The following is a 16,032-nucleotide window of genomic DNA, read 5'->3' as shown; positions in this document are numbered from 1 at the left end:
AACAAGCCTTCCACACCCACCAGACTCCCTGAGCTGGGTCCCAGGCACCAAGGGCAGAGACCATCCTGGTGGGAGGGGGGTGGGAAGTGTCACGTGGGCACAAGAAGGCGAGAAGACGTTGAGTACATAAAGAATCCCAAAACCGACTTACTTGATCCATCAAGTTTTACTCTCAATATGCATTGCCTTTCGAACAGTTTTTAAAAGTCTCTTTACAAGTCACCATGCTCAATTTCTACTGAAGGTGAATAAAACCGGTATCTGTTCGCTAAGCAGCAATTTCAGGTAACTGAGTATTAAAAGCCTGAGCACCAGCTACTCCTTCCGGGACCTGTGAAGGTGACCCGCAATGACACCAACCAGAGCTACCTTTCAAAGAAGACACTTCCTAAAGAGAACACGTGCTTGCTGTCTCACCCCTGCACACCCTCCTCCTTCAACCCTTCCCTCGGGGTTCAGGCAGGGCCCTCCCCTGCAGGCTCCAAGCCCAGGCCCCGCTTCTCCGCGGCCACAGCACCGGGCTCCTGGCTTCCCTCTGAGTGTAGCTCCAGAGCAGGGGGACCGACAGCAGACTGCAAGTGAGTGGTAGATCCTTCCCTCCTGAATCTGGCAGGGAGGCAGGGAGGCAGGGGGGCAGAGGAGGCTCCTCCTTAGCTGCTGGACGAAGTGGGAAGGGAACGCTGGGGAAGGATGGGAGAAGAGCCTAGAAGAGCTGCTGTAGCTCAGGAGATGGGGGGGATGGGCAGCAGCAGAGACACAGCAGGGCCCCACTGGATGAGGAATGGGCAGGGGCACGACCTGGGGCTCAGATCTCTCAGGGATGGGGGCGTGAGGTTATCTACTGAGACCCGCAGGCTGGGGATGGGTAAACGGGGGGAGGTCAGCCTCTGGGATGGGTGTGCAGTCAGCTGAGGCTCTAGCACATTTTGCAGCCTTTCTCTGTGGCCTGGAAGGAAGTGTGGAGAAAGCACACCCCCGATCGGAGTGTCAGGGCACAAGTGCTCAGGCACATGAGTCTTGGGACTCTGGTTTTATAGTCTACATGACAACCTCTTTTTTTTAAGATTTTTTTTTTTTTTTTTGACAGAGAGATAGCACAAGTAGGCAGAGAGGCAGGCAAAGGGAGAGGGAGAAGCAGGCTCTCCACTGAGCAGGGAGCCCGACGCGGGGCTCGATCCCAGGACCCTGGGATCATGACCTGAGCCGAAGGCAGCCGCTAAACCGACTGAGCCACCCAGGCGCCCCTACATGACAACCTCTTAAATGTGTGTCAGTCCTATCTTCTCATTGGAGTTTTAGGAAGTTTCTTGCCAACTTCCATGTTCACTGGACTGCTCGATGTCCCCTCAAACACAGCCCAGCACAGTCTCCCCAGAACAGACTCTCCTATTTCCCATTTCTCTCCACTCCTCACGCACTGACCCACGAGCTGGACAGTGAGGGAAGCACTCGGGTCGTGTCACTGCAGTCCACTGGCCCAGCAACCCTGAGGCTGGTGACCAGACTTCCCCAGCTCATGGGTGAGGAAGTAAAGGCACAGAGAAACAAGGCAACAAGACCACGCCACACAGCCTAGCGAGGGGGGTGGATCTAGGTCAACCTTAGGTTTCTCAGACTCCGAAAACAGTGCTCTTTCTCATCTGGATCCCACCAGAGCTGCCATTAAAAAACACCCACGCAGGACCCCACACCCAGAGGGGCCGATTCAGTTCGTGGTGGGGATTAGGACCCAAGCTGGGTGATTTTCCAACCCTACCCCTCACCCCATCCCCACCCACACCCCCACAGGTGACTGTTAATGTGTAGCCAGGGCTGGGAGCCAGTATGCTAGACTCCAGGATGGCGAGGGCCTTGCCAGCGCTGTCGTGCTGTATCCTGGTGCCCAGCACTGCGCCTGACACGTGCTAGAAGTGCAGTCAATCCTTGTTGACTGAGGGAAGGAATGCAAGCCTTGCACTCCCTACCCAGGCTGCCACAATCCTCCCTCCATCCTGACCAAACCCGAGCTCTCCACCACAGGCGCGGGCTGACTGGCGCCTGGGCCACACCTCTCCCTCCCCAGGGACATAAAAGTCATCTTCCCAGCATCACTTTCGTCCCGCTGCCCTCTGTTCACCACCCTGCTACCTGTTCCAATGCCTCAGTGCTTGCTCCGTGTTTAAGGATACAGCTGCAACCCCTTCCTTAGTCGGGTATTTAAGACCCCAACCCCCCCACCTATCCTTTCAATCATATCTGAATCACATCACCTACAGATCCCCTGTTATGGCCTCCCGGGCGGGGGTCCTCCTTGTCTCCTGAGCAAGTCTTGTGAGTTCCTGCGGCAGTGACCTCAATAATGCACTCCCCTCTCCCTCCCCGCCCCATGCCCTGCCCATGTCTGGGTCCTCCCCATCCGCCAGGACCTAACCACCCCCGCCAGGCCCTTCACCCCAGGCTCCAGGAATCCCTTCAGAATCTGAACACGTATGCCAAGCAGCTTACTTGGCTCCATTCTCACGTGGCTTCTAACCATCACTTCCACGCGCATGTCCTAATTTTCTGACCAAACTATGGTCAGTTACTTGAGGGCAACAACTGGAGGCGAGTAATTTTACCTCCCCCCGCCCTCCCAGTGACCCCCGCTGCACACTCTCTGTGAACGCCAGGGGGGCACTCGGCATCTCCTGCGTCGGGGCAAGCGGTCTTACCTGTAGTATCTGGACTGCAAATAGGTGGAACACACAGCCTTGGACACGTGACTGGCCGAACCGAAGTCGATGACCTTTACTCTGTACGGCTGTCTAGAAGGATCTACCAGCATGATGTTTTCTGGTTTGAGGTCGGCATGGATGAGACCTAGGCTTTTCAGTTTCATCAGGGCTGTGGCTACCTGCTGGAGGACTGGGCGAATGTATTTGAGGGGCAAGGGGCTAAACTTGTTCTGCTTCAGAAAGTCATAGAGGTTCTGCTCCAGCATCTCGAACACCAAGCACGTGTGGTTCTTGTGCTGGAAGCACTCGTAGGCGCGGACAAAGTTGTAGTCGTCCGCACTCTCCGTGCTCAAGCGCGCCAGGATGCTCACCTCGATCTGACCCTGCCGGGCGTACGACGGGTGGTTCTTCAGGATTTTGATGGCCACGATTTCATTGGTGCCCCGCTTCCAGCACTTGACCACTTGCCCAAACGTCCCTCGGCCCAGGAATTCTAAAACTTCGTAAGTGTTGGTCATGGAGCACAGCACCTCATGCTGGACCAGCTGGTAATCACCTTCGCTGTTGGAACCACTGTTTTTGGAGGTGGCAGTCGATGTGGTGGCAGTGGCTACAGTGGCCCCACTCGCATTATTCTGAATCATGGGTGGATGCTCTTCGATGATCTGCACGCTGCTCGTGTTCTCAATCTCCTCACTCTTACGCTTGAGTCCACATTTTTGGTAGGTATCAAGAAGGCTCACAGTGCTTCGACGCATTAGGTTATGTGGTCCGCCGAGGACTTGCCCAGTGACAGAAGTGCTACTTGCTGATGTTACAACTATGTGCCCGGTGCTTCCTGGGAAGATGATGGTCTGCTCGTAAGGTAGGCTTGGGTTTGGGATTGGCAAGGAGGTGCTGACGGTTGTAGTGGCTGGCTGAGAAGGTGGTATGTTCTTGCTCTGGCTATACACTTTGCTGTGGGAGCCGTACCCAGTCATGTCCCAGGTGGAACTCGGCTCTACTTTCAGTTTCTTCACACTACAGAAGGCACTTGATTGAAGGGTGTGAGGGGAGAAGACTTGCACATGTGAGGCCATACCTACAAGAAAAAGGAGTGAATTAAATTAAATGAATGAATTCAGCAGATTCATCTCAGTTCTGACCAGCGGCTTGGGTCCTACAGAATACTTTCCTTCCACTTCAAAGCAAGGTGGGGAAAGTGAATCTTTTCCCTCCCTTCCCCTGCCCCGGAAGCACATTCTGGCCACTCAGTTTGGGAGGCCAAGGAGGTTCTGGAGTGTTCCGCCTGCCACCATTAGGAGGGTGGAAGAATTGTAGAGTCAGTAGGGAATACAATCAAGATTCAGATACAGAATGAGCATATCAGAACTTTGTTCGTTACTTATTTTTTTAGTAAATATTGTTTGTGATAGAAACAGATTCTTCAATTCTCACTGTGTTGTATTCCTACTAAAACTGAGGACCGTATCAGGTGGGCCAGTTAACTGTTACATACTAAGTTGTCCCAATGGTCTACTGCTCCTTGTCACAGACCCCAGATTAGCTTGTTTGAAGAAACATCTTCCCACATAGGTCCAATCATGGAGCCACTCACGACTGCTAGCTTCTGGATGAACCATAATTACCCCCTGGGATCTTAGTCATCTTAAATGAATTCTGTAAGGCTGAGGAGATCAGCAGTCAGTCTGATATTTTCATTTAGATGGCCTAAATAAAACATTTTATCATTTATTTTATATGTTTTATATCATTAAAACATTTATTTATTTTGGGGGAGGAGTAGGTAGCACCATTCATGGGCTCCACTCACTAACTTTTCCTGTTAAGTTCATCTATCAATGTGTTTATCTAGAAAGTACTATTATTTCATGGCAACATCTCAGCCAAACTGAGATAACCACAGAAATCTAGAAGACCATAACTCTGGAATAGTTGTACAATTTACAATTATGGTGATTCTAGAAGCAAAAATTCATAGGAAGCTATCAAGAAAAAATAAGACAATGAGAAAGTCAAGTTCTTAAAGGTGAAAGTAGAAACAAACACTGCTCATCATCTAACTGCAGCTGATGAACATTTCTCATAGAAGCACAAGGACAGCAGGGTTTTCATCAAGCTCCACTGGTGTCTAGCTGTCCTCGTGTTCATGTCTCTGACCCCTTCGCCTTACCTAGAATGGTCATTTAACCTTTTCCTTCCCACCTGGTCCCATCACCCTGGCCACCCTTTCTCTCCCAGCAGACACCTTCCACTTTGTCCAGGAGCCCAACGTCAGCAGCCGTACTTTCTACCTTTATTCTCTTCATTTCAGAACACTCCTGACTCTATGTCCACCCCCCATCCTTTCTTCCTTCTCTCCGGTCTCAGAGGAAGCTGTGTCTCTCCTTTCCAACACCAAATTTCCTCCCATTCTCATGATTCCTCCTCTCTGGTTCCTTCCACTGTCTTCTCCTTCTCTTACAGCTTTCAATTTCTGCCTGTTAATTAGATCCAAGTCCTTACTAGGTACTTAATAAAGTTTTGCCGAGCGAATCAATGACTTAATCTTTTTCTTCTGCCTTCATGTGTGTGCGGAACACACACACTCCCAACTTAAAAGCCAAGAGGAGTAACAGCCATACTCTTCCCCTTTAATTTTTTTCTTCTTCTCACCTGTAATCAGTGGTTTATGCTCCCTTTTCTTCAAGACTCATTCCTTAATCCACGGCCCCCACCCCAGCACATCCACACACTACAGTTATGTGTTCTTAAAGGTAAACGACTTCCTAATTGCCCAACCCAAGGGACTTTTTCAGCCCCTATTCCCCCTGACCTCCCTGCAACATCTGATATGCTGACCACAACTTCCTTCTTGATGCTCTTATCTGTGCTTATGAGAATCTGTAATCTCCTCCTCCAGTGTTTGATTGCACACTGTGTGCCTCGGTGGTTCCTTTTCCTCTTCCTCCTTTAAAATGTTGGCATTTCCAACATTTTGACTCTGTTCTCTCTGGAAGACAATCATTCAAACAGTTTGAGCTGTCATATCTATGCAGGCGACTCCCGCCTTCATGACAGGCCAGGCTCTCCCTCTTACCTTCCATGAATATATTTCTGCCTCCCGCTACATCAAAGACTATCTTCCAAAGCTGAACTCCCTTATCTTTTCCTAAAAATTTAACCATCTTGCACCCCTTTCTAGCATCCCCCTTTCTGTTCATAGAATATTCTTCTAATCACTTGGTTCCAAAAATGTGGATTCACCTTTGATGATTCTTCTTTTATCCAAGGACAAGAAGGTGCTAAGTCTTAGTAATTTCTCCTTCTTTCAAAATGTCTTTTGTATCCATCTTTTTATTTCTGTTCTTGCTGCCACTTCCATAGTTAAAGCATTGTCTAGTAGGACTGGACCAAACACAAACATCTGGTCTACCTGAGCAGTCTTTTTTTTTCCCTCTAATTTGTCCATATTCAGCAGCCAGATTAATCTTCCTAGAATATTTCTAAGCATGTTATTCCTCTGTCCAAAAACATGTTCTTTTTCTTTTTTAAAAAGATTTACTTATTGTAGAGACAGAGACAGAGAGTGAGTGTGTGTGGTAAGGGGTAGAGAGAGTCTTAAGCAGACTCCGAAGTGAGTGTGGAGCCAGACATGGGAGTCAATCTCACAACCCTGAGATCACGACCTGAGCCAAAACCGAGTTGAATGCTCAACGAACTGTGCCACCCAGGCACCCTGTTCAAAAACTTTCAATGACTCCTTAGTGTCTACATGATAAGGTGGAGGGCTCTTTCACTTAACATCATCACGTTCGATTTCAATTACGTTGTTGGCTTCATCACCAACTAGTAACTGTCCTCAACCTCCAACTTGAATTAAGCTGTTCTACTCACTGTTTCTAGAATGTCTCTTACACGCCCTACCTCCACACTCTTACACCATCCCCTCATCTGGCACGCCTTCACCTTTTCTCTCAATTTATTCAAATACAAGACAATTCAGATCCCTCCTCTTCCCAGACCTCTCCAACCCACACTGATCATTCCCACATCTCTTTCCCAATGGCACTTACCATATGTACTATTCATTTGGCCACAAATTGTACTTTTGACTTGCAAAATCTCTTTTGTCTTGTTGAACTGAATTTCTTATCTTTTGTGCTATTTCACTTTTTACACATTTAGGTCATGTTTCCATAACCAGGCTATATTTTGGGTCCAAGAGCTATAGTTTATACTTCATATTCGTGTTTTCCCCAGTATTAAACCAAGTTTATTATCCATGGTAGGCATTCAGTTGACGGAATAAAGCACTAACTGGCCAGGCCTCCCTGAGAGCTTAGTTCTCTGGCTACAGAGCAATGACCAGTCACAGGCACCTATGGAACCTGGCCTTCCTCTGGAGAGTAAAGAAAAACCTGTCACTATTTTCCCACCCAAACCAAGACTTTTTAAAAAACCAAGGCAGGGGCTAGGCAGCTCCTGTCCTGGTGTCAGTGCTCACGTTCTGTTTGTACTTCAGCCTGGACGTGCTCTGACTTCCCACAAGCAGCCTCAGCCTGACACCAGACACATGCTCTGAACCCCACCTTCACCCTGATCCCGTAGATCTGACAGAGGCTTCCCTTCTTGTTTGGATCCTGAATTCCAATATCTACCTATGCAAAATGATATCTCCATATACATCCTTCTGCCTGACGAGACTATTTTGGTTTGCTTATTCAGAATCTACACTGTTTTTTCCTATTCCTCTTTTTGTTCAAGTCAACCTCCCCCCAATTCTGCAATAACACTGAAAATGTTTTTTCCCATAGTTATCAGTATTAAATATTCATATTGTTTTAGATGTTGTATACAATATAGAAATAACCAATCCCTTGACTTTTAGTAACTTAACCACTGGAGGCCAAACAAATAAGCATTCCCCTTTGTCCTCTGCTACCTAGTTTGCTCCTCATTCCTCAATCCTCAAGTACTTGGGGAGGAGAGGGTTGGGTGGCAGTAGAGGAAATACGCTGATGTTACATAAAAGAGAAGTGGCTCTTTTTTCTATTTTCACTGTTTCAGAAACATTTTGGTAGAAAGGCCAGGGTGCAGAAGTGGAATTTTACAGATGGAAAGAGGATGGCTTATGACTTATTTGTTATTGGGATGACAGCCAAGGGTCAGAAAATTGTGGAAATCATCACTGGCTACCTCTGGTGATGGATGCCCAGGATCAGAGAGGAGATGTGCATGGCTAGAAATGCCCTTCACCACGCCTGCTGCCTCAGACTCAAACACCATTCCTCAGGGTTATCATGGTTCTCCAGATTTTAAAATCTTGAGCACCTAAGTACATACTAGGCTCTGGGCTGGATGTTTTATGGACAGGGTGAGCAAACGCCAGACTCTGTCTGGGACAGTCCAGAGTTACCCTTTCCAATTCATTCTCGCAAGGGTCCTACTTTGAAAGCTAGGAAGTCAAGTGATGGGTTTAGGTTCCTAAGGTAAGGGGAAAAATCAAACCCTGATTTTAGAAGTTCAAATCAAGGGCACCTGGGTGGCTCAGATGGTTAAGCATCTGCCTTTGGCTCAGGTCATGAGCCCAGGGTCCTGGGATCAAGTCCCACATCGGGCTCCCTGCTCCTTGGGAGCCTGCTTCTCCCTCTGCCTCTCTCTCTGTCTCTCATGAATGAATAAATAAAATCTTAAAAAAAAAAAGTTCAAATCAAGGTAATTCTACGTGCCTCTTTGTCTCTGTCTTAATGGTTTAATGAGAAATTCAGTTTTCTAGGGTTAAGAATAGTATTTTCCACCTAAAAATAAGAATAGCCAAAAATCTTTATGATTTTCCTGAAGTCTTAACTCATAAGATTTTTTTTTTAATGTCACTTATTAAAGGACTGGCTCATTTAGTCCTCCCCCCCCCCTTATTTGCTTAGTTTCTTCATAATTTTATATTTCACAACTAGATGAACTGAAAAGTTGCTTCACATCTGAGTACATTTCCTTTCCATTTCACCACCCCAAAATTATCTACTGGAAGATCAGACTCTGGTGAAACCACGGAGCTGAGTGAGGGTTCAACTATGATTTAAAAAGAAATTACATTGAACTCAACTTCACTGAATTCTACCAAAGCTTGAGAGAGGGAATTATAAGTAAAATAATGGCACCATTTCCAGCAGTGGATAAAGTTTAATTGTGGTTTGGCAGATGTGAAATAGATTGCCATGCAGAATCCAGTTACATTGTTAAAGAGAACACAATTGTGAGCACCTTAGTGTTAAAGAGGTACAAATTTCCCCACTTCCCAAAATCCTCTGACACACGCTTCTGCTAAATAATGAGTATTTGATAGAAACAATCAGGAACTCGAAGGATTAAGTCCCATACCCAACGGGATGCCATATCTGTCTTAGAGATCACATTACTCAATATGATATTATAAAGTTGTAGAATACATCAAAAGGAACGTCAAAAATGTATGAATGTTAGAAATATCCACCTGAATGGACATTTTTAAACATCTAGAAAAGGGTTAACCTGCAAAGCTCTTGATTACCCTGTATAACATGATAATTTGATGCCTCAAGGGTTGAAAAATACTAGAAAAAAAATGTCTTCATGGACATGCAAAACTATATTCATAAAATTTTAATGATAGTCATCCTGCTTATCAAGTTTATATTTCACAAGTAGTGCAAAGATAATTTCAGATTAGCCAATTTTAAATGATACATTTCCAAAATAGTGTATACTAAATGTCTCTGGGGCTTTTATACCATTTTCAATCAAAGTCTGTTTATCCACTAGTTGTGTAATGTTAAATATATAATGTATTCCATCAGAGCACAGTTTAGGATCAACCAAAACTCTGCAGAATTCTTTCGTCAATTATGACAATAACAATACTACTGATTTCATTAAGGGTCGGTCCTCTATATAAAAAAGACTGGGGTTGGGCACAAAAGGAAACACAAAGACATCTAACACATTGGCACCGCCCTAAAGGAGCTTAAAATCCCATGGGGGTTGCCAAGTTCATTGCAAATTAAAAAGAACAACCAGCAATTCTAAGCAACATAAGCAACTCGCCAAAGTAAACATGACAGGACCTTAGAGGAGCTAAGACTTGAGCTGAGGTTAGAAAAATGGGGTATCTTTTGAAAGGCAGAAGGACACTGTCCCAGATCCTGCTAACCCGCGTAAGCAAATTGCCGGGCGCAGCTAGCCCTATGGCCTATGCCCTCAAGAAGTCTAGGCTTTGCTTAGAGACAACAATGTAGAAGTATTTACGTAGTAGCAATACAATACCAAATGCTAAACCAGTAAGCAACCATGGCACCAACAGCCTACTTATCCAGAATTGCCATCTTCTGATAACTTCAATCTTCTAGAAGTTTTGAATACTCCGTAAAGCTGGTGTGAAGCCCTACTACTCCTGCCACTCACTTCACACCTTCAGCCTCCACCGGCCTTACTGATTGTCCTCTAACACACAATTATGTTGCAGAGGGACTAGCGTTGACTTTGCTCTCTGGGTCGGACTCCAGCGGCTTACACCCCGCAATTGTGGGGTGAAGTGCATTTTTCCCGTTTTACAGATGAGTAAATGGAGTTTTGGGAGATGACCTCATTGGTCCAAGGTCACTTTGCTACTAGGAGCAGGGCTGGGACATGAACTGAGGTCTGCCCAACTCTCAGATCCATGCTATTAACCATTCTTCTTCCCTTTGTAGGTTCTCGGACTAGAAGCACCAAACAAGGAGACAGGTACAACAGGCAAGGAGAAACAGAAGCTGACATGTGAGAAGTGACAGATGTAAAGTATGGGGCACACCCAACTGCACACCACCTGCTAAGATGATGGGCACCCATGATGGTGATCCTAAGTCATGTACCGTTTCTGTATCACCTGCTTCTGATGACATCTGAGAAATACAACCATTCAAAATTGTTCAAATAAATTAAATTTACCTCATTAAAGAGGTACACTTCACCTATCTGATGCATAGTGGCACAGTGGACAGATCACTGGTCTGGAGTAAGATGATCTGGGCTGTCACAGCAGTCCGGGGTGGGGGGCGGGGGGCGGCACTGAGGATCTGGACTAAGAAACTGCCTGAGAAAATAGAAAGGAAGGAGCCGAAACATCAGACTTTTCAGAGAAGAAAAGGTAAGACAACACTAACAGGTGGGCTGTAAGGGCAAAGGAGAGAAGAATCCAGTAAGTCTGGGAGACTCCAAGGAGTGGGGTTCCATGATGGTGACAGGAAAGATGGGGAGTGGAACCAAAGCTTGGGGCGGGGGGGAATGGGAAAACAGAATAGGCTGTCCACAAGTTGAATTACGAGCCCTGACAAGGTATCCAAGTTGAAATATTCAGTGTTGGACTATTCATACTGAAACTCTGAGGCAAGGAATTGCTTAATTTACCAAAGTTAAGATGTCAGGGGCCGTTGGTCATTGACAATCAGCATCTAGTTCCCATTTACTGAGCTGAATCTTGAATGAGGATAAACCATTTTGAAAAGAGAACGGATTTCAATAGGGTGCGCTAACCTTGCACACAGGATTAATCAGAGGGGGAAGAGGGAAGGGTAACCCTGAATCAGCTCATGCATACGCCAAAGACAAAGGGACGCAGCCAAAAATATTGCTAAACAAAGATCAGCAGAATGAAGTGACAAATATACCAAAAGGGGAAAAGACTGAAATCAAAAGTTCACATCCCAAAGAGACTAAGAAAGGAATGGTGTTGCCAATTTTGAGAGAAGAGTCCAGCTGGAAGAGCTCTATTTTGGATAGATTTCATTGTAGGCATTTATAAGAACACAGAGGAAATGTTCTCTATGTACTAAAAAAAAAACCCAAAACAAAACAAAACCAAAAAACAACCAAACCAAAACAAAAAAAAACACAAAAAACCCAGGACAGGAGAATGGACGAGAAGTCGTGGCTAGAGATGTTGACCTAAGGGCTGTCATCAACAACACCTAGATGGAAATGGAATCCATGTGGGTAAAGCTGTTTCCCAGGAGAAATGGTGTGGAAAGTAGAGCAGATGGCAAATAAAGAAATCCTTGGGGGCACAGACGTGGTCAAATAGTATGAGGAGGAAAGTATGAGTCACAGGGAAAAGTCAAGGATAAAATGATGATAAACACAATTAAGGGATTGATCCTGGAGAACGAAAACAGAAAAAGAGCTATTGGGCCCGGCTGGAAATAAGCCAATAGCCCTCTTCTTCCCCAGGGTCAAGAGGAGAGAAAGAAGGGGTGCTCTCCTGGGAAGAGAACCAAATGTGCCATGTTATCTCCTTGCTTTTCCAAGAAATGTGATTCTCTTCAGGACTTTCAAAATCTACCTACTGGCTCGTTCTGTGTCGAAATCAGCTCCTCTTGGGTTCAGACTTACTTTTCTTTCTGAGAGTTGCTAACCTCACCTATAACAGCTCTGAGCCCCTCTCACATTCACCTTTCCATGACTCCGCCATAAACCATTATGGATAAACCAGCCTTTCACTGCAGTGGTTAAGTACGTGTGGTCCACAAATGGATTATATGAAGGCCATGTTACCAGTTGTTATCAGGCAATCTGAAAATCACCAATCCAATATAATTCTGGTAAAGAAAAGAATGATACCATTAAGACATACAAGTTTTCTTTTTAATTTTTTATTTAAATTCAATTTAGGTAACATATATGTATTATTAGTTTCAGCGGTAGAATTTAGTGATTCATCAGTTCAGTATAACACCCAGTGCTCATTACATTCATTAAGGAGTGTCCTCCTTAATGTCCATCACCCAGGTACCCCATTCCCCCCACCCACCTATCCTCCAGCAACCCTCAGTTTGTTCCCTATAATTAAGAGTTTCTTATGGTTTGCTTCCCTCTCTGTTTTTATCTTATTTTATTTTTCCTTCCCCCTCAGAAGTTCATCTGTTTTGTTTCTTAAATTCCACATATGAGTGAAATCATATAGTATTTTTCTGATTGACTTATTTCGCTTAGCATAATACCCTCTAGTTCCATCCACGTCATTGAAGATGGCAAGATTTCATTCTTTTTGATGGCCAAGTAATATTCCATTGTATATATACCACATCTTCTTTATCCATTCATCTCTCAATGGACTTCTGGGCTCTTTCCATAGTTTGGCTACTGTGGACATTGCTGCTATAAACATTGGGGTGCAGGAGCCCCTTCGAATCACTCTTTTTGTAACCTTTGGATAAATACCCAGTAGTGCAATTGCTGGGTTGAAGGGAAGACACATGTGCTTTTTAGTTTCTTTCTCCAGGAAACTGGTGGAATCAATGAAAGGAAAAATAAAATAACTCAAAAACTCCTTTTTAAAACCATAGTTGCATTAATTAAGACTCTTAATTATTTACAAAACCCTAACCTTTTACATCTAAGAGTATTCGTTTCCTAGGGCTGCTAGAACACAGGACCACAGACTGGGTGACTTAAGCAACAGAAATTCGAGATCAAGTCTGAAAGTCAAGATCAAGGTGTTGGCAGGTTTGGTTCCTTCTGAGGACTTGTTCCCAGGATCTGTTCCAAGGCCCTCCATGGTCTGTAGGATGCTGTCTTCTCCCTGTGTCTTCACTCCCTCTTCTCTCTACGCATGTCTCTGTGTCCAAATTTCCCCCTTCTTATAAGGACACCAATCATGTTGGATTAGAACCCACCCTAACGACCTTACTCTAACTTGATTACCTCTGTAGAGAGTCTATCTCCAAATTAGGTCACATTCTGAAGTAATGGGGGTTAGGAATAAAGCGAATTTTTCTGCAGGGGGCACAATTCAACCCATAGCAATAGGTTTAAGGAACCAAAAGCATTTTACTAGAGTATAATTTTCTCAGGATATAGAGTCAGGATATTCCAAGAGAACTCTCTTTGTTCTTCCCTCCTTGGAGAGAAGACATTTCATTTTGTGATTTCCCTTTATTTTGCCTCAAAGGACCTACAAGGGTATTCCAATTAGTCAAACATTACATATGGAAACAAGGAAAAGCAAAGTGGTTATTTTAAATTAAATTCTGCCTAAGTGTAAGCCGCAGTGCTTCTGGAAAAGGCCATACAGGGATGTACCTGTAATGTATATTGAGGAATAACTATAGTCAACTTTGGTATAAAGGCGAGTTGGCAGTGACCCATTAGTAACACCAAAGTGGGAAAGAGTCAGCTAAGTTTATAGTGCTAACTCTGGGTGGATCAAACACTTCTGAAGTAGGAACATGAGTAAGCTCAAAAGAGAAATCATTTGTGGGCTGGGCATGGGATGGAAGTTTCCTTCTCCACTTCCTTCTTGGGTCAGTCTTATCTCACAGGCACTAATGCCCTTCTGCTATCCATACTGCACTTTTATTTTTTTATTTTTCTTTAAAGATTTTATTTATTTATTTGAGGGAGAGCATGCGGGGAGGAGCAGAGGGAGAAGGAAAGCAGACTCCCCACTGAGCCCAGAGCCCAACGTGGGGCTTGATCCCACAACCCCGAGGTCATGACCTGAGCTGAGATCAAGAGTGGGACACTTAACCGACTGAGCCACCTGAGTGCCCCACACTGTCCTTTTAGTGCAGGGCCTGTAGAGGCTGTTACATTTCCCAGCTTTGCATTTTCCTTCCAACTGAGGATCTCAAGAAAATAACCCTTCTAAACAACCTTGGTGGGATGAAAAGGGTAAATATCCACAAAGTATAAAAACACAACCAGCTATGCTTCTGGTTTCAACACTGATGAATTCCATTCAAATACACATTTTTCAAAGATCTAGAAGGATGCTCCTTTTGTTCCTGAAATGTTCTAAATAAGGCGGTTAAACTTGCAATGGTATTAATTTCCAGGTGTTTGTGTCACAAATCTTTGCAAAAGCCTTATCCCTGAATCTTTCAGCCACTCCCTCTCACTGGCATCCCCCCTCCCTTCACTACTGTTCCAAAATCATGACTGACCACCTCAAGAAACAAGTAAGCCAGAACTAGAACAGGTATTGGGGAGGCTAGGTATATGTCTGGCAATGCTTCATGAGCCTCAGATTCAATTTTTCTTTTTTAAAAAAGATTTATTTGAGAGAGAGAGAGAGAGAGAGAGCATGAGCAGGGGGATGGGCGCAGAGGGAGAGGGAGAGAGACAAGCAGACTCCCCCGTCAGTGTGGAACCCGATGCGGGGCTTGATCTTTGGACCCTGAGATCATGACCTGAGCCGAAGTCGGATGCTTAACTGAATGAGTCACCCAGGCTCCCCATCAACTTCTCTGTCTTTTAGAAATGTCTTATAATACTAAAAATCTGGCAAGCTTCTTACTCTTTTATACAAAAAATAGTTATTCTTAAATGTTTGGTATCATACTATAAAGTAAAATCAAGTGTTTTTCTTACTTAACCCTTACTCATTCCATGCCCAGCCCACAACTGATTTGTCTTTTTAAGGTTACTTGTTAGGTTCACCTTCAGAAATGCTTGGCACACTCAGAATCAGAACTAGAAACCTACTTTACTCCTTCCCGTTTGGTATTCTAATATTGTGCCACTGCCAATTCTTTTTTATAACAAAAAAGTATGTAAGTTCCACTAGTCTATGTAATTCTATTACCATGTGTCCCCTCAAAAGATAGGCTGGAGTCCTAACCCCTGATACCTGCAAATGTGTCCTTCTTTAGAAATAGGGTCTTTGCGGATGTGATTGAGGTCAGATGAGGCCATTAAGGTGACTCCGAATCCAGTATGACTGTGGGTGTCCTTACAAGGAGAAGAGGAAAGACACAGACACACAGAGAATTCCACACAGCGACAGAGGCAGAGATCAGTGCGAGGCGGCCGCAAGCCAAGGCATGCTGAGGGCCTCCGGGAGCCACCTGGGGCTAGAAGACAAGGAAAGCTCTGTCCAGAGTTTCAGTGGGAGCCCGGCCCTGCTGACACCTTGACTTCAGACCTCCAGACTCCAGAACTATGAGAGAATAAATTGGTGTTGTTTTAAGCCAGTTTGGGGTACTTTAATATGACAGTGGCGCTAGGAAACTAATACAATTCAGGACGTATTTCAATGAAAAAATGTGTGTGCGTGCAATTTGTGATAAAGTATCTGTGACAATCGCAGGGTCACTCTGGTGGACTGCCCTTGGAGTCCCGCTCTGCCTCCTCCTGGTTGAGAAGCACTAGAAGCGTCCTCAGCTTTACCCCCTTGTCTTAGTTACCATTCTCGCCAGGGTACAAAACACCTCCTCTTTGTATGCAAATGTATTTGTCCATCGTGATCCACGTTTTGACTTCAAGACAACGGAATTTGGGACCGAAAGCCTGGTGCTGAAGGTCTGCGGAAGTTCGGCGTGTGCTCAGTTGCCGGGCACCAGTGCTG

The 16,032-nt window shown here is 45.0% G+C and overlaps 1 protein-coding gene across 5 annotated transcripts in view; it reads right to left on the bottom strand.

Annotated features, from left to right (window-relative positions):
* Positions 1 to 16,032, bottom strand: part of HIPK2 (homeodomain interacting protein kinase 2) — a 183,539-nt gene that overhangs the window by 124,745 nt on the left and 42,762 nt on the right. For all 5 annotated transcript variants that reach the window (XR_004298993.1, XM_032401465.1, XM_032401467.1 and 2 more), the window contains exon 2: positions 2,691 to 3,774. Coding sequence is in view for 4 of the 5 variants with exons in the window: in XM_032401465.1 (XP_032257356.1) it covers positions 2,691 to 3,774 (1,084 nt within the window). In the remaining variant the exon portion in view is untranslated. The remainder of the gene's footprint in view (positions 1 to 2,690; positions 3,775 to 16,032) is intronic.

The sequence above is a fragment of the Phoca vitulina genome, unplaced genomic scaffold (genome assembly GCF_004348235.1).
Source record: "Phoca vitulina isolate PV1807 unplaced genomic scaffold, GSC_HSeal_1.0 scaffold4, whole genome shotgun sequence".
NCBI classification, from domain to species: domain Eukaryota; kingdom Metazoa; phylum Chordata; class Mammalia; order Carnivora; family Phocidae; genus Phoca; species Phoca vitulina.
This window is presented reverse-complemented; position numbering and strand designations above follow the sequence as displayed.